This window comes from Harpia harpyja, chromosome 16 (assembly GCF_026419915.1).
Source record: "Harpia harpyja isolate bHarHar1 chromosome 16, bHarHar1 primary haplotype, whole genome shotgun sequence".
Classification (NCBI taxonomy): domain Eukaryota; kingdom Metazoa; phylum Chordata; class Aves; order Accipitriformes; family Accipitridae; genus Harpia; species Harpia harpyja.
This window is the reverse complement of record NC_068955.1, coordinates 28,339,101-28,358,359: the sequence shown is the minus strand read 5'-3', so window position 1 is coordinate 28,358,359 and position 19,259 is coordinate 28,339,101. Positions and strand designations below refer to the sequence as shown.

General features: G+C 40.9%; 1 protein-coding gene across 7 annotated transcripts in view; it reads left to right on the top strand.

Moving 5' to 3' along the window:
- Positions 1–1,537: 1,537 nt before the first annotated feature.
- The window catches only part of ANO5 (anoctamin 5), a 61,098-nt gene continuing 43,376 nt past the window's right edge, over positions 1,538–19,259 (top strand). For 2 of the 7 annotated variants that reach the window (XM_052810612.1, XM_052810611.1), the window contains exons 1-2: positions 1,539–1,725; positions 16,422–16,492. In XM_052810612.1, coding sequence (XP_052666572.1) covers positions 1,665–1,725; positions 16,422–16,492 — 132 coding nt within the window. In that variant the 5' untranslated portion in view covers positions 1,539–1,664. Of the gene's footprint in view, positions 1,726–13,673; positions 13,719–16,421; positions 16,493–19,259 lie in introns of all 7 variants that reach the window. The other 5 variants (XM_052810609.1, XM_052810610.1, XM_052810613.1 and 2 more) reach the window with 5 other exon arrangements.

The window sequence follows — 19,259 nt, the reverse complement described above, 5'->3', positions numbered from 1 at the left end:
GGAAAAGGCGCCAGCTCCGGGAGAAGGGACAGCGGCTGTGACTGGAGCCTCGCATCCTCCCCGGCACCGTCAGGCTCTGGTCCTGGGAGATGCTCTCTGCTTCAGAGATTCTAGATTCGGCCAGACTGAGGGACCAAGACAGCATTTCTTTTCTCTCTCAATCCAACAGCTGGAATCAAAGACTTAGGTTTCTTCTGCCACCTTTTCCTGCCCCATTCCCCCTTCCTCAGGCTTTATTCTTATTTCTGTTTCTCTCCCGGCTACCACTTAAAAAGAACACAGAATCGTTAGCCAAAATGTTTTTGCCAGCTCTGAATCTGCAATCCAGACAGCAAACAGCATTATTCTTTATTGCTGGACACCAGCTTAAATTTGTCCTGTAGGCGGGAGAGCTGCGTGCTGCTCTTAACATCCCTGCAGGATCAAAAGTAAGAGCAAATTTATCCTCAGTAAACAAGAATGAGTGACTGTACTGGTTTTGGCTGGGATAGAGTTAAATTTCTTCATAGTGGCTTGTATGGCACTATGTTTCGGGTTTGTGATGAAAACAGTGCTGATAACACAGGGATGCTTTAGTTATTGCTAAGCAGTGCTTACATGGCATCCAGGCCTTTTCTGTTCCTCAGACTGCCCCGCCAGCAAGCAGCCTGGGGGTGCACAAGAAGCTGGGAGAGGACACAGCTGGGACAGTTGACCCCAACTGACTGAAGGAATATCCCATGCCATACGACATCATGCTCAGAAATAAAACTGGTGGGGAATGGAGGCTGGCAGGGGCTGCTGTTGCTCAGGAACTTGCTGAGCATTGGTCTGTTGGCAGTGAGCAATTGTTTTCTTTTCCATCACTTGTTTTTCTTGGGTTTTATTTTCCTGTTATTTTTGCTCCTTTTAAAAAAAAAAAAAAATTATTAAACTGTCTTTATATCAACCCATGAGTTTTCACAACTTTACCCTCCAGATTCTCCCCCCCACCCCGATCCCACTGGGAGGGGAGTGAGCTGTGGGCTGTGTGGGACTTAGTTGCCAGCCAGCGTTAAAACCACGACCCTGACCCACAAAGGGAATTACTCTACCCCACTTCCCTTCCCCTCTTCTCTCATGAAAGATCAACTATTATAAGAGATGCAGGCAGGCCAAAAAAAAAAAAAAAAAAAAAGACAAACCCTTTGCTCTGTCTAAACGGACAAATAAAATTGTACAAGGGGGTTGCTTTTCCAAAACGCCTCTAAAGGCGCTTGCAAACGCTCGAGCTTTAATCAATATTCACGTTTTGGATGTTTTCCCAGTTCGCTTCCGGCATTCATCTCCACGGAGCGGAAAAGCAAAGGGTTTAATGGTAATTTTACCGAGGCAAAGACCTCCCCCCCCCCCACCCCGGCCACCTCCAGGGGGAACGAGCCGCCCCCGAGCGGGCGCGGTCCCCGAATGGGGCGGCCGACGGGCGGGTTTCCCGCCCGTCGGCCGCCCCGCTCGGGGACCGCGCCCGCTCGGGGGCGGCCTCCGGTTTCCCCTCCCTTCTCCGGTGTCCCCCCCCCGGACCTTCACCGCGCTCCGCCTCTGCGGGCAGTGCGCATGCATGGGGCGGCAGCCCGGCCCCTGACTCACCCCCATCTTCTCCCATCAGCTCCCGTAAGGCGAGGAGAAAGAAAAAAAAGGCGGCCACCATGAATCGGTTGGGAAAGAAAGCGAATGAGACCCTTATCGAGATGAATCTGTCTGCGGATGGTAGGAGATGGGGGGGCGGACGGGGGGATCGCTGCTTTGTTTCGCTTTTCACCCCCCCCCTTTCCCCGCTCCCACCCGCGGTGAGGAGGGTGCGGCGGGGCCGGGCGCGGCCGGGTCTGCCCGCCCGTGGAAGTGTCGCGGGTGGGGGGCAGCGGGGAGTTGCGGCAGTGGGACGCGAACCTGGTGGTGGTCGTGGTCGTGGTGGTGGGTCCGGTTCCGCCCCGGGGCTCTGCAGGCGGAGGGGGGATTGATCCCGGATGATTCCCGACGCCTCCCGAGTCTGGCTTTGATCCTCCGGCTGCCACTGGAAGGAGCGAACAAACACGTTTGCGTGAGCCTGAGCACAGTTCGATTAGGTCTTTATAAACCCCAAGTAAACCTTGAAAAAAGTGGTTCCTACAACAGCATGCTGCTCAGAACCAATACTAGAGAGAGCCCTTAACTACTATTTTTAAACACACTCCAAACGCAAAGGTTGCCTTTGCCTAACGGCAAACTTTTAGCCTTTTGCAAAGCACCAGCTGGGTTCAGTAGCTGAGACCGTCGCTGCAAGAAAGTTCTGAGCAGACCAGGTCACCTCGCTTGGGCAGGTGGGAACAGCCCCTCTCCTGCCTCGCTCCATCCGAGATGCGCCGGTACCCCGTCGGCTTTGCGTAAGGCCTCTGCACCAGTTGCAGCGCAGCCGGTGGGTTTGTGTTGGGATCTTGCTTTTTTTTTGCGATAGCCAGGTTGCGGTTTCCAATTCTTGTCAGTATGTAATGTAACTACTTATAATAAATGTGGTAATATTCTGATTTCGTAAAACAACGTGACGCAAATGCCTAAGTGTGTATTTATCAGTACCTCAGCTGGCAACGTGAATCAACAGTCAAGATGTAAGATAGTATGTTGGTATGTTCAGAAAGATTCTGTAGATATTTAAAAACAAAAGAAAAATGCTGACCTAGAAAAATTTCTTTTTGGGAATCGTGCTTTGCCATCAGTCCTAGAAGTGAAGATCTTAAAGCAGGAAAGAACCACTAAGCTTCTGGTTTGGCTGCTTGGCTTGTATGTTTCCCCTCACAGGTTGACTACACTGTCTCTTTTAGAAAAACGTATAATACCATTTTAAACACCTTGAGCACTAGGGTGAAGTCATGATTTTCAAAATCTTTGACAGTCTTGTTTCAGAGAAATATGACAGCAGATAATGACGGTGAAAATTATCCAAAAGAAGCTGTTGACAATGACAGCAAGGAGCGGTGTCCAACTGTGACGAGGCAGGCGTCCGCAGCAAGTGTCAGACAAACGTTTGCCCTCTCTGTGAAGGCCCGGCGGAGCTGGCAGACTTGCTCAGGAACCGACGCAGATGGGTGTTACAGCCTCTTGGCCAGCAATGCATTTCCAAAGTCTTGTGGGGAGGCGTGAGTCATTGCCCGTCCCGCTGCCTGTGAGCGGTGAAAAGTGCTTAGGACTGAGCTATCTAACCAGGGGTTGTTCTGCTGAAGTAGAGGAGACTAAAAAATAGTTATAAAATATGCAATAACCATTGAGGGAATGATGTTAGAAGTCAGGTTTGTAAACTTAATTCCTCAGCATTCGGTTTTCCCATGAGCCTCTTGTGGGTTTTTTTTATAGTCATAAACATCAAAAATAAGGAGATTTGAGGGGTTTCAGTGAACGAGGATGATTTAGTAGGGTTTACCATACAGTAGCACATAACTGTCCATACAAAATCTTGCAGCGGTTCAATTAGTTTTTTTTTAAACAACCACTTTTCTAAAACAGAAATAAATTGAATGTGGGGTAAAGCGAGTAGACTTTTTAAAGTTTCTGTTAATTTGTTTTCCAAAAACCTCTCAAGGTTAAAAAAAAAAAAATCTTCCTTAAATCATGGTTTAGAAAAGTTAACAGTATGCACATATTGCCACTGGGACTTCTCGAAGATCTAAACATCTGCTTTGTGCTTTTAAGGAAAAGATAGCCTCTTAAGCAGGCTCCAAGCTGTAGATGTCTGACGTGCACAAGCAGGGTCTGTGTGAGTCAGTAGGAGCAAGGCAGAAGAAAAAACATCTGCTGCTTATTTTCCTTAAAGACATGTTCATATTTGGACAGTACGTGTGTATTTAATTCTAGTTTACTAGTCCTTTTCATTAAACTTGAATGCTGAGGAACAGGTTGTGGGGATGAAAAACTACTTACCAACAGCAGAAAGTTTAGCTTGCCGGGTCTGTATTTAGAGACCGTGTGCCAAAACTTCTACCTTGAAGGAAGCTTTCTGGCTTCCTGTTGAATTACACCCGCATGAGGTAATAACTTCCATTTTCGTGTGTGTGATTTTGCTTTCTGTTGGAAGATGTGTGGCATTTACCTCAAATATTAAAAATGAAGAAAATTGAACTTGCAGAATTGGAATGTAAATATCAGAGGAAGATGATCACGGTATATTGTTAGGAATGTTTCTTTATGTCTAGGCTGTCTTTCAGCTTTTTTTTTCCAGCATGAAATGTTAATGTTACAGTAGCTGTGTTGTGGGATATATCCCAAGACTGTGGATCTTCTGGAAGCTCATAACTGGCTCCGTGCTGTGATTTGAAATACGCTGCCTTTGTACACATGGCTCCCCTTCCAAAACTTCCAGGAGTCCGGTTTGAACTCGAAATGCTCTAGGACTGATCTAAATTCAAACGCTTACTTAGGCTGGTTGTCATCTTGCTTGTGTTCCCTCTGGGAAAGGCAGCAAAACATCGGGAAAAGCCGATGGTATGACTTCGGAACGGCGCTTCTGCCAGTGTGTTGGCTTCTCATAATGCCTCAATGTTCAAATACTGCTGTCATTAAATATGTGAAGTATCATTCTATTAAATCAGAGTTATTATGATTCATACTAGTAACATAAAATACAGGCCTCTGTTCAAAACTACATCTGTCTCTAATTACTGAAGCAATGTATGTAGTAATTTCTGATCTATTTGTGGCAACACTGAATGGGATATCATGTTCCCGCAGGGCTAAAGCAGAGGGTTTGTTAACATGAAAGCTTTTTTTAAAGATTATTCCTAAGTAGTAAAATAAAAGCTCTGAGAAATTTAGACATAGCTCAGAATATAAAAGGCAGGGGAGAAAATACTCCCTCAGACCAACCAACGTGTAGTTCCTGAGTCGAATTTCTTTACTGGCTGTGATGCGTCACTGCGGGGGCACAGTGTAAATACAGGTTGGTTATGGGAAGGTAAACCTTTTAAGGGAAGACTCCAGTTTGTAGTAGGAAAGCCTGCTTTTGGGAACTGAGATCAACAACTTGCATAATATCACCTTATATATATTTTTTGTATACATGCTGTGGTGTTTTTAATGAGAAAATAAACATCAAGCTCATTCCACCACAGCTGTTAAATACAGATTTTATCCAGAGATTGTCTCAGTTAAAAAAAAAAAAAAAAAAAATTTGGCCTTGGACTGGTGACTGAGACTTCTAACACTTTGCTTTTAGATGAGGACCCTGCATGTGAAGTTTTAAGTCACTCTGCAGCCCTGCGAGTGGCAAAGCAGAGCAGCTCCCAAGGAGGAATTAAATCTCTTGCATGCCTTCTTAACCCAGTAGCAATTATGTGGGATGTTTAAGCCACGCTTCGAAGAGCTGGGCAATAGAGCTGAATTCCCTCAGGAGAACTGAGTGACTGTCCCGCCCATCGCGGGTGAATGCTGTTCAGGCTCTATTTAATAAGGGGTCTGCAGCTTCACCTTTGTCCTCAGAAAAATGAAAGAAAATGTTCTGCAGCTGGTTTTCTCTCTCACCGGTTCCTGGAGGAATGGCTTGGTTCCAGCTGGGGCAGAGGTTCTGGGCTGTGAATGCCAAATAAATGCTAAGGAAGCAATTGAAACCCTATTGCGGTGTAAGGCAGAGTGATGTTCTCTCAGGCGAGTTAGCAGCTAAGGTACTGTCTGGTGTGATGTCCCGTTCTGAGGTGTTTATAGGACTAATGGAAAGGCAGGTTTCTAGTGCATAGGGATTTGATTTTTTTTTTTTTAAGAAAAAAAAAAATCTGGCTTTGGATCTGAGTAAAATTCAAAATTTTGGAAGTATAACTACAGCTGGTAAGTTTCCAGTCGTTGCTGCTGGTCATTGAAATTGTGCTGTAAGTACAGTGTTGCACCCTTGGAAGGTTTTTGTAAGTAATTGTTCTCAAATGACAAACAAAATTCAAAGTTACTTTGCTTTTCAAGCTTTTATTTTACAGGTGCATTAGCAGCACGTGTTGAGAACTGAAAGCTGTGCTGAAATGCCAGTCTTTGCACTCTGGAAAAGTCTTTGCAGAAATAAGATAACTGTATCATAAAATGGAAGGGCACTTTAACATCTATGTATAAATGATTAATAATTACTATGATGCAAGGAAAAACTAGGATAAGATATAAGGACGCTAGTGAAAATGCTTTTAAAATTATGCTGAGAACTGCTGGCAGATATTTTGAAAAAAAGAAACAACAGAAAACAAACCACAAACCAAAAAAACCCCCCACACAAACCCACCAAAAACCAGAAAACCAAACATGGCTGTCTTCATATTTAATATCTGTAAACTAATTAATGAGTTGTATATACATCTGGAGAAGTACAGTCACCTAATATAAACATGTAATTAAGAAGGTATAGGTAATGTAAAAATGTGGCGAGAGTTGCTAAGTCAGATGTTAAGTGGCAAGGTAATAATGCAGTGAACTTTTCCACTAGTTTTTTATTGTTATCTGGGGGTTGAGCTGAAGAGCAGTGTAGTTGCTAGGTTGTGCTTTGTTATCTAGCAATAACTTCATTATATTTGGTAGTAGCTTTTCACGTGCCTATGTGTATAAATGCACGAAGGGGAAGGGAGATCCTTGTGTTGTATTGGTAGGGATAGTTCTTGAAATTATAGTTATGGAAAGATTTTGAGGTGTTGGCTATCTGCAGAAAGCTGAATAATATGTCAGGAATTATTTATGAATTAAACACAGTGTGTGGGAGGAGTTGATTCTAGTTTGGGACCTGGTTACTTGGATTATGCTATAGAGATGTGTGTTTTAATTTGAAAGGCCTCCTGCAAGAACCTACAGCTGTTAAACCTATGGTGTTCATTGTTTTAGTCTGATGCACACCAAGAAAAGGTGTGCTAGTTGGCTGCTGCTGATAAAAAGGTGCAGAATAAGGCAGGACGCCTGAACCCATGCTCGAAACTTCCATGTCTTGCACAGCTGTGCTGACGTGCATTGTAAGCACTAATTACCGCTCTTAATATAACATAATACAATTCTTAACTCGCCTATCTGGCTAGGCTAAGGGATGTAACATGAAAATCTGTGTGTAAGTGTAGTTTTCCAGTAGTTTTACTCATATTGCAGTAATCCAATGAAGGCTTCTGGATCTATTTCTGTGTATTCAGAATACGTCCATGTGTAAATTTGGATCGCTCTTTTCACACCACATCAAGGCAGAACTAGCACGTGTTCTCACGCATTATAGACCTGCCTTTAGTCTCTCTTTAGTCCCTGTTTTCGTCATTGGTTTCTGCTTTAGTTGTAGCCGGTGCCCAAGAAAAGAGGAGAGAAATTGTCTTAGGTCCTGTTTGCACAGTTGTCATGTGGAATTTTCAATAGATCCTATAGATTAAAGGGTTATGGGATTTACTACTTTTTTTTTTTTTTTTTTGCATTTGTAGTATAGGAGTCTGTTACAGATCTGACCGTTAAGAATAAATTAAAAATAGACCAACATTTGATGTTACTTGTGTTAAAAGACTTCATTCTAGGCTACTGTTTCAAATAATTTTTTTTTTTTCAGTGCACATGGATCACTCATTTACACATAACAGTATAATATAAGCACCTCATTATTTCATCTTGTTGGTTTGTCTGGGGCTTTTGGTACAGTCAGAGCCATTCTCCACTGGTGAGGACCAGTAGAGGTAGTGAAGTTCCAAATGCTGGTTTTTAGGAAGTGGGAATATCTTTGAGTGAAGTGCAGTCTTATAACTGGAAATCCCAAGTGATCCCCTTGTCTTCGTTAGCAGGCTCCCAAGGGTAAATGTGAAATTTGAGGCCTTTGGCAAGATAGCAGCAGCACCGCAGCGAGCCATGTGGGTAGGGCTCGTGATGCAGATGGTTGGCCTTTTAATTTTCTGTACTAGCCCTAAATTAGACAGGCCCTGTGGTTTGTTATTCAAAGGAGTTTTCTTAACTATCAGGTAGGAAATCAGAGAGCCTATGTTTGCACAAGTTATAGTGTGCTAGAAATATACCATGCTAATGAGTAATGACTAGCAGGCGTGGTTTTGAGACCGTTGGCAATTTGGATGCCTTTGTGTACTTCAGTCCTGTTAATCGACTGGTGCTTACATAAAAAACTCTTAAGTGATGGGAATCATGGTCCATTGCCCTGCTTGTTTTCTTGATTGATAGGAGCTGTTTCTCTCTGAGGTCAGTATATGACTTCAGAGTTATTCCGTTGTCTTTAAAGTAATTTGGACAGAAAACATTGTCTTGCAAACTGATACTTCAGGGAAAAAAAAATGATAGTATTTGTTTGTAAAACATCATTCTATACTGGTATATTTTTATGTTTAATACGAGAAAATGAAATACTTGGTGAATGACGCAGTAGCAGGATTCCCAATGACACATTTCATTGGAAGCATAACCAAAATAGTATTGAACTAGGTAGAGCATGAGGACCAGAAGGAACAATAAATTGTGGATTAAATTGGCCATCTGAAATTAAATGTCTGGGTAGCATGAAACTGAGGAGTACTGCCAGAGGACAGTAAATTTGAGGTGTAGTTTTTTATATATTGCTTTTTACTTTCTTAATAAAATTACACGTTATATGTGTTTGTAGTTTACGGTAAACCTCATCCCACCATTTTTTCACTATTTCCCCATCATTAGTTCCCTGTTCATACATCACTTTTCTCTTACGGTATCTATGGGAGATCTTCCATACAAGGATGGGAATATAATGGGTTTCCATAGAATGAATAGTACGTTGGGCCCTCCCCTACTTTTAAAAACTTGTGTATTGCAAATGTCGAAAGAAATCAGAGATTGTGTTGCTTCAGGGTTACGTCAGTGATTTCAGTGGAAGTTGGAGAAATGCATTAATGAAAGATGCTATAAGATTTTAAGTGTATCTCTGGAAACACTAGGGAAGCAAGTCTATACCTAACACTTTTTGAAGTGCTTGTAATTCCCTTGGGCTGTGATGAAAAGCAATAGCATGGTTCCCCTTTCTTCATCTCTTCTTGAAGGAGATGAGAGCATCTGGCACTTTCATATATGTGCAAGGCGATTGCCCGAGCTGTTTGTCTGCCTCTGCAGTCAGATAGTGCCGATGAAATCTGGCCCTGCACATATAAATAGTCTAAGTGCAAGCAAGCACAGCCATAGTGCTTTATGAGTTGTCGGGACTTCTGCAATCTGGTATTTTACCACTCTGCTCTTCTGAGGTTTATTTGCCATCCTATTCCCCCTTACTTACTTAAATGCATCCAAATGCTACACAATTTAAAAATACCTGACTTTATCCAGCTATCACTGGTCTGGGCTTTCTTTTTTTAATTGCATTTGAACCTATTAATCAGTTTACACGTGTCATTCTGGAAAATGATGATACCTGAAAGGTATAAGTGCTAACTTCAGTGCTCACAGCATGCTTTAAGTCTTGTCCATGCTGGTACATACAGTACGGTAATGGTTACTGCCTTAACCACATTAAAATGCCATTCAAGTTCTCTGTTACAACATTATGCTTGGGTTTTTGCTAAAAATGGATTTACACAACTTTTTTTTTTTTTTCCCCGTTTTGGTTTTTGTTTTGTTTGGTTTTTTTTAACCCAGTGCCTTTTAATCAAAAGGAGAGGTTTTATGGTTCTTTAAATGGAAGGCAGCTGAGAGTAAACCTCAAGTTCTGATTTAAAATACTCATTTACTATACTGGAGATTAGAACTGAGGACTTCATGTCTTTTCCAAATGCTAAATGAGATTTTGTTATTGTTAGGAACAGATTTCTCTTCCATATATTTATGCCTATATAAAATAGTTATTTATTCTTTTACTTCTTATGTGTTGATAAATCCCTGTTCTCTGGAATCGCTTGTTTAATAATAAAACACATGCTGAGAAGAAATATGTCTGTGAAGCAGCCTATACTTGAATGCAATCTTTTTTTTTTTTAATCATAAAATTCTTTTAAAGTGTTCCCAATAAACTTTCTTGGATTTACTGAGAATTTGATGTTTTCATTGTTAAGAAATAGTTTTAAATTTTTAGGAGCAGCTCCGAGTGTGCAAAAACCACCACTTCAAACATAATCTTGAGATTGAATCTTTGGCTCAGCAGTGCAGTTATTACTCTTCAGACCATGCCAGGTGAAGTAATAACACTTACTTTACTTGCTCGGGAGCCAGCATACTAGGTGGGTCCTTAGTTCCCCTAGGCAGCTCGGTCATCCAGCTCTGGGAGGATATGGTCAATATACAAATAAATTTAGTTAATAAGTCATTTTAAAGCTATGTTTTCCTTAGATATGGAAACACTTACAGCAGTCATTATGAAGCTTGCTTGGAATGAGTGACCTTATTTTGGAGAGCTCTTTGTCCACTATGCATTTTTGTTAGTGACTCAGTGCTGAATCAGACTCCTTATCAAAGATGGAAACTGGTCAGAGTAGGTCCCACTACAGCAGGAATGCCATGGTGATCTTTTGGGAGCAAAGGACACAGTACTATAAATACCACCTTGATTTAGTGATAAATAGTCATGTTTTAAATCAATTTCTCTTTTCTGTCAGGCAGGCCAGTTATTGAATAATGGCAGGACTTTATTAAGATCGTAACTTCAAGACATCTAGGAATAAAATTTTCTTTCATTGCTTTGTAAGGATTAATATTAGGAATTTTCTTTGTAGTACAAAGTAGCTACCTTGTAACAACTGCACCATAAGTTTCAGGTTGGGGGGGGGGGGTGTTTGGGGTTTGTTGGGTTTTCGGTTTTGGTTTTGGGTTTTTTGTTTGGTTGGTTTTTGAGTTCTTTCATTTTACCTGGACCATCAAAATTTTGCTCTGGGTATATGCGTGTGCATAAACTGATATGCCAAAGGTGTCAGACATATGCGGAACAGTATGACGGGTCTGAAGGCTCTTTTTACCTGCATGTTTTTGTTGACTGAAAAGGATGCTGTTACTGTGTCTAAAAAAATCATGGAAATAAATGGAAGCAGTATTTTGGACACAATACTGAAAGTAATAACAGGACCAGTAGTAATACTGTCTTACTGCTGCTAAATAATAAACAGTTTATCAACACCTTCCCGGGCATCCTGGCTCTGACTTTGCCTTTAGCATAGCTTGGTCTTAAGCATGCAAATGCAGGTGATTTTCTAGTTTTAGTAGCAAAATTTTCATTTTGATCCCTAAAAATGTCTATTCAGCTGCCATTTGGCTTTAGAAGCACCTACTATGTTAACATTTTTACTGGTAGAAACACATCTACCGAGAGCTCTACTTGTTGCACATGAATCAGGGCGATAGAAGTTGGAAGAAAGGAGAACTTAAATGCCCGCCTTTGCTCTGTTTTCTGATGCAGAGTTGCTCTGAACTGTGCCAGACTGCAGCATCTCCACACCAGCTGCTCAGTGCCCAGCTGTACCTTGAGTGCAGCATCATCGGCCAAGCTTTTTTCTTCCCATCTGCCAGCAGACCCCAGCTTACTGAGGATGCTGAAGTGATAAAGATCATGGTCTTCCAGGGAAATTGCTGGTTAGGTACAGTTAAAGATGCTAGAGCATCCCCGGCTGTGCCTGTGCTAGTAATTAAAAAAGCCAAGGATTTTTTCCATTGGCCTTCGAGGACTAGTAGCACAGTCCAGCCACATCCATATGGCTAAACTCCCTTCTTCCCCAAGCAGGACAGACTTCTCCATACCATTCTGAAGACCAGAACCTGGCCTGTGGTGTCCTCCACAGTGTGTTTCTGCTCTGTCTAGGAGAGTGCTAGAAGCCAAAAGCCGTTCCACAAAGTGCACTAATAATTAAGCTGAGTGAGCAGTCCTGTGGTTGGGCCCGTGTCCTGGAGCTTTTATTTGCCTAGCTGAGGCACAGCTGTTGTGACCAGGACGTGGCCTGTGACGGGTTGTCCTTCTCCCAGAGAGCGTGCAGCTCATTTTTCGTGTGGAGGGATATACATCACTAGTCCTGTGGCATCACTGAGCGGTGCTCGTTACCTTGCCCCAGCTATCAGAAAATAGGGGGTTACCGGAGGTCTTGATTTACAATGGCATCATTACTTTTTTGCGACAGCACTGAACACATTTACTTGTGTTTTATGAGATTTTGTAAATGAAATTAAACATTTGTCAAAATAAACAGAATTTATTTTGCGCTGCTTGGTTTTTTGCAGGTGACTTTAATTTTATAAAGTCTGTATTGCCATTGTAGTCATCGAAGAGAATTGGTAGGTAGGTTGTGCATGTGGTCTCTAATCCGTTTATCTGATTTTAAATATGTCACAGCCAGTCCTACTTGAATAGCTTGTGTGCCGATTCTGTAAATTGCAGATACAGTAGCATCTTTGAGAAATTGTGAGCATGTTGGTGTCTAGACCACTAAGGGTTTTTGTCTTTCATCATGGAATGAATAGGAAAGTTTTGAAGGACGATTTTTTGATTCCTGAAATATTAATCATATTAAAGCACTTCTTTTAACCAATGGGTCCAGATGTGGGGTTCAATTCCTTTTGTCTTTTCCTAAATCATCAGTTTTGCCATGTAGAAAAAGAAAGCAATTCAGGCACTGTAACAAAGTTAAACTATTGTAGAATGACTAATCATTTCATTACACAAGAAGCCATTTTTCATGCTCATTACAAAAATCATAAGATTGCACTAATAGAAGTACATTTTTTTGTGGGGTAAACTACTTACATTTTAAGAGGCGAAATCAGTCTTGATTATATTTTCCAGTCTTCAGTTCTGAATGTTGATTCCTGTGAGCTGTTTTGAATTACTGTTGATCCGATCATCTGGGTCTGTAATTGAAATAGAACTGGTCTGTAATTCTTAGGCGTGGCATACCAAAAGTTTATAAGTAGCTTGCCCTGCGGTAGGGTGTAGTTTGGGACAGCGTATGTTAATGCTGCAAAATTACAGGCCGTGTGAAGCTTACTTGTTTCCAATAATGTGCAAACTCCCAAGACACATGTGTTTAAGGAGTTACAAATAGCGGTGCACAGAACTGTAAGGCTGTTGGAGACAACGGTTACACTGGGAAAGAGGCATTTCTTCAGCTAGGTTATGTGCATGCCCATGAAAGGCAAATGATTTGAATAAATATTAAAATTATATATGTCTGAAACAATTTTAATGAGTTTTGATAGTCATAGCGTCATTCTGGAGTTAATTTTGAACAAAAAATTTGCAAGGAGTGACTGCAATTTGTACAAACGAATTTTGTACCGAAGGGCCACTTACTTATGTTTGGTAGATGTCCTCATTCGTTCTTCTTGGTGTGCAGATCTCTTTACGTACAGTAGAGCATGTAGTGTTGAAGAACAAGGCCATTCCCTTACATATCATGGTTTTATCAGAATATTATTGTTTTACTCCTATCTTTAGATATGAAGTTGTAATTTCTTGAAGAATTTTAAAGGCATTTTCTTGAATAGCAGAAACTCTTATGGTCCTCCCTGCTGCTGATATGGGAAAGTGCCATCCTTGTTTGGGTTGCTGAATAAGGTGCCTGGACAAAAAGGTGAATGCTGGTGTTTCAAGAGGAACCTGCTCCGTGCATTCTGCCTGGGTCTCAGTCTCTGGTTTCCAGGGCTTTATTGTTTTCTTGATACAGTGGCTGTATTGTAAAGGATAGAAGAGAGTTATTAAATGGGTTCATGTTAAAAGTGGATTTTACTTCTGGTTCTTACTGAAGTGTTCTTTCCTTTTAAAGATGACAATGCGATTCTCACCAAGTTCAAGCCATCGTGGTCAGAAGGTATTGTACTAACTGGCGTTATGCCTTCCTCCCTTTTGTGTGTCCTCTCTCCTTCTTTTTCTGCTGAGAGCCTCTTAGAAATCGGACTTAAGTTTATATGAGTCATTGATATCACATATGAGCCAGGCTTTTTTGCAATGTGATTGGCAAGTCAATTCTTCACTATCTGTGGGGAGCTCTCTTGGTTAAGAACTAATTGGGCATCTTCATTCCTGGTGCTTGTTGCAGTTTTGGGTTGTGGCTCCTTCACACCTTCCTACATGACAGGGACGTGCATTGCTTGTACTGCTCCTGCTCAGGAACCTGTTGATGTGTTTTTCAGAGTGAATGTATTAAGTGTGTTATACTTCTCAGTTAATATATGTTTTGCATTCTCTTTTTGCCTTCTTGTGTGCTGCTCTAGGGTTATTCAGTTTTATTCCCCTGGATCAGTGATACCAAGAGGATTTCCTTCGACAAGTTGCATAAGTAATCAGCTATGGTACTGGGAGAGCATTTAAAACGTAAAATTCTGAATCGTGCTTGTTCCTGAGGTTAAACTTTCACAACTACAGAAAGCATAATCCAGAAAAAACCAACACCAAGGCTGTTGTAGGCTGTGGAATCAGTTCAAGTCCTCTCAGCAGTATAGGCAAATTGGATGTTACTGCTCCAGGGACAAGGTGCCAGGCTGCTCCTGCCACGAAGGGTTGTGTGATGAAATGTTTGGGCTTTCTGCTCCTGGGCCCTGGGCTCGCTACCTTTGGCCAAAGCTGCAGCAGGCACTTGCTTCCCAGGGCTGTAGGCAGAGCAGGTACGGAGCGTGATGGTGTTGCTCCCTTTCTTTCGTCAGGCAGCAGTCTGCTGTCCTGGGCAGCTGCTGAGTTTGCGTAAGCTTAGAGCCAGCCCTGTATGAAGGTAGAGCCTCTCCTTAGGAGTATTCTTGCAGAAACAGTTTCTCACATAAGTTAATCTGAATCTTTTGATAGTTGTTGTTTTTTGAGTCAAGGTTTCTGTGTTCTTGCTATGATATTCTCCCGTTATGTGCCATTTGTTTCTCTTGCATGTTGAACCGCTTGTGCTATGTTGGGAGGTGAACTGAATTCAGGTCTGTGCTGAAGCTGTTCCTGTAAACCTTTTCTGTGTTTGGTGTTCTCTCTTACAGCGTAGTCCCTGTAGCATTTATGGTATATTTGGGTAGGAAGAATGATCCCAAATTATTGACTTTCAGGCTGACTTTTTAGAGATGGCTCAATGCTGGTCTCCACGCTTGTATCAGCATATGGAAACACCTTTCTACAAGTGCATAAGTAAAACTTAAGTGTTCAAATTGTATCTACTAATACAGATTTTGCAGGCGTAGTTGGTTTTAGGAGAATGGCATGCAACAACTTTAAATGTCTTAGCATTCAGAAACTTCTTCATTGTATGTATATACCATTGCCCAGTTTCTCATCACATCATATGTACAGTTGTAAAGTACAGAGACCATTTTCTGTAAGTGAATTTAGACATAGAAAAAAATTAGAGGAAACAAAGTGCTCTGAAGCTGTACTTGAGTAGCTTATTATACATTTTTCAAAGAATGAGTTTGTCCTGCCTGGATGCAATTTTGACACCAAATATTTGCAGGTTACAAAAAAAAAAAAAGTACGTTTGTTTTATCGGTAGGAATAATCTAACTGTAGTTGTCTTGACAGTGGTTCAGTCTAAGATGTGCTAGTTAGTCTGTCCAGTCGAAGCTATGCCCAGCAATACTTCCTTGATGGAGAAAGGAGTATGATGCATCTCTGTTTTGGAAGACAGAGGCAGCATTATTAGATGCCTGCTCTAGATCGTGATGAGCTGTTTTCAAAACTGCTTGTCCTTTTCCATTGGTGGTGGACTTATTTAGATGCCTGATTTAGGAGACTGGTCTGTCTGTCTCATCAGCAGAGAGACGGTTGTTTACAAAAACTTCTTGGAGCAGGAGCCTAGCTTAGGGGCTCTGAATTGCTCTCCAGAGCCCCAAACCCAGCCAACGTCTCAGTATGATTTAGGGATCTGAAGATACTCAATGTGATTTTTCCCTATAATGTTAACATTTAAGTTGACAGTGTCCTTGGTGAACTGACTATATTTGCAGGAAAGTCACGCTGGAGTTCAATACTGTTGTTAAAATGAAGGTGGTTTTTTTGCCATGGGATTTTGTTTTGTTTTTTTTAAACAACAAGAAGCTTGGTAATTTGACATTACTATTCTTGATCCTGTCATTGTGTCTCCATTATGTGGGCATCTGTAATCTTGAGGTTATGCACCATTAATCCCTTAGCAACAAAAAACCTAATTCAATTTCTAGCAAGCAACCCCAGAGATAATTGAACTTTTATAACTGAGGCAGCAAAGCTCCGGGTGCGAGACCCTCATAGACAGTAACCTGGCAGACATTTGAGACAAGAAAGATATGTGACGCTGACAGATTTTTGTTTATCACAGTTAAAAGTATGTGTGACTGCAAGGTTACAACCAGGTAGTACAGGCTGAGTATATTGTCTCTCACAGCATTTTTTCCCCTTCACAGAACCATTCTCGGAGATTTTATGTAGCTCAGTATTATTTTCCAGCTTTTGCTTTTGCTTGTTCATAGTTCTGTGGCTTCAAGATGCACACCACTTTCAGATACAATAATATTTTAAAATAAGGAATGTATTTATGTGAATCTATCTTTCTTTCAATGTTCCTTAGGGGAAGAATGCAATGGACCTTTATGTGAGACTATTTCAACTGCAGGATCGGAAGTCCCAAGCAGCTCTGAGGTAAGGTACAGTACCGATGGTGTTAACATACTACTGGTAGGAAGAAAGAGGAACTGTTGCTGTGAAAGATAGAATTAGTTTTAAAAATAATATTTCTTCGAGATTGTCTTACATGTCCTTTTTTTATCCATGTAAACATTTTCTTCCTCTAGTGTTTTGAAGGAGCAAAACCATGAATGTAACACTGATACTCACTGAGTCTTACAAGAGACTTATCAGTGTAGAAAACAGTGTGGGCTTAACAGTGTTTCCAGGATCAGTCTTGAAATGAGAATCACACAATCATTTAATGTTTTGGCAATTGGAAAAACATAATGCTTTTGCACAAACCTAACGCTTTGTTTTATGCTGCGTATCATATTGCTGGTTCTAGGAACTTTTTGACAGTGCAGTGAGATTTAAGTTATAAGAATACTTCTTCCTTGCAACATGTGCAATATGAAAAGCATCATCAGCTATTCATTTTTTCACAGTACCTCATGTCTTAATATGTGCAGTACGCAATATCTTAAATAGATCGCGGTGTGTGGTTATTATTCAGTTAAGAAACAGATTTTAGAAGAATATTGAAAATTTGCATTCTTGAAATTGGTGTTTTATTCTAATTTCTATTGTCTCGTGTCTTTATTGTGATTATTATATGCTTAGAGGAAGATATGAAGAGTTTCTGCTCCTGGGTGGAAAATAGTTGCTTTGTCGAAGTAGAGTCTCATACGGGCCATGAGCACTCATCAGAAATGATGTCTATTGAATTGAGCGTTGGAAAACTGTAGCTGTTCTGCTGAACTTCTTAAGAGTAAAACGTGTCCTCACCTACCTCTAAGAGGCAAATTTGGAGGTGGTCATGTGAAGACAGAACTCGGGAGTGCTTCCTAGATCACACAGATCTTTATCTTGCTAGCGCATGCAACCATGTCATCTAAATATTTTCATAAATCTACCAGTTCCATCTTAAAAATTATTAGTATGTTCACCCTGCTACTTTCTGAATCTATTGTAGGAGTTGTAGCAATCTTTTTCTCCAGCAAAATTTTCCATGAACAGCCATATCAAATACTTCACTGAACCCTGGGCAGATAGGGTCTCCAATTATAGCTTATGAATCATCATACCATGATAAGCATCAGAGTCCGAAGCTGATTCTGAGTTCCTTTTGAGTGTCTCTGAGTAGATGGGGATGACCTGTGTCACCAAAGCTTGGAAGAATTCACTTCATGACTGAGGATGTAGGAAGAGGCAGGAAACATGGGAGAAAGGGTGCAACGCATGTGTCATATATGTGGAGACATGGGATTTGAACCTTGTTTGAAGGGTGAAAGATTCATGATGGGGTGGGAAAGGAGGCTTTGATCTTCAGCACTTTCTTGCCTGGGAGGTAGTCTCCTTATGAAATATATATCTGGTTGCCCTCTCAAAAATCTCTCGTTGGTAACTTCGTGCTGCCATTTCTCTTGCTTTTTACTTATGCCAGGTGTTTTGTTTTGTTATTTTCTGCCCTCCCTTTAAGAAGAGACGGCTTATTTGGCTTTAGATAGTTTGTTTCTCCAGATCAGCTGGTTATCTGATGTTTGCTTACATTTAAGCTAGTACTCTTCTGTGCTTTGTGTTATCCTACCCTGTCCCCTAATACAGTCTCATTTATCTGATTTTTGCTTTCTATGCGTTAGCCAGACATAAAGTTACAGAGTTACTCTTAATCTTCTTACCCAGTTTCACACTCTCATCAGCCATGACAGGCTTAGTTCTTCATGATTAATGTCCTAGATATTCAGGTTAAGTCTGTCCTTAAAGTTTTTCCATGAATTCATTCCAACAGTAAGATAGCCTTGTTTTTTTTTCATACGATGCTAATCCTTTATGTGTTGTCACAACTTCAGTTTTGTTTTCTATAAACTGGAAGAACTTCTTTTCCCTCAGTTCTTTGCTAGTCTGCCTTTTGTCATCCTTGATGCATTCCCATAGGAATTGAGCAGGGTCATCTATCCCAGTATGAAAGACAAGCCATGGTTTCTCCTCTTTTCACCAAGACCCTTATGAGCTCAGGTCAACATGCTTTGTTCTTGTTTTGACAGATAGCACATTCCTCTATTTCATGATTTTACTCCAGTGATAGGTTGGCAATTTTCTTATTACTTAGCCATGTACTTAACTTTGTTTTAAGACTTCCAAGTGTTCATATTTTCCAACTACAGGAACAATTTAAGTCAAGTAATTTTAAAACAGAAATGAAATTAATTCATAAAAAGACCATTGGGGAAGAGTTAAATGAATTTACATTCAGGTCACAACTTCATTATGCTCAGGCTGTCTTTTCTGTTGGAGGAGAAGAAATGTAACATACAGTAACAGTATGCTTCTGCTCAGCAGTAGGGAGGAAAAGCTAAGGCCTTATCGTTGATTTAGCAACAGAGAAGGGAACAAAAGAAATCTACATTCAAATATGGAGAGCAGAAAACATTACCTATCCGTAATTCAGTGGTATTTTTTTTCTTTTGTAATCTGTAAAGGATTATGTGATTTGGACATAGGGAATGATGTGAGTAAAACAAAAACTAGGGTGAAAAATGGTCTGTAGTGAAGCCTGCCAACACATACAAAAGTTGGATGAAGCCAAGGACTCAGAAAGTAATTGAGTCTCCAATCAATGGTGCATTTGGTCCTTCATGATTCTGCATTTCTGCTGTAATCTACTGCTTCTTGCCTATTTTAACCTGTTTTTTCTTTTTTTTTTTTTTTTTAATCTGCTTCTTGTTGAGTCTCCTTATTT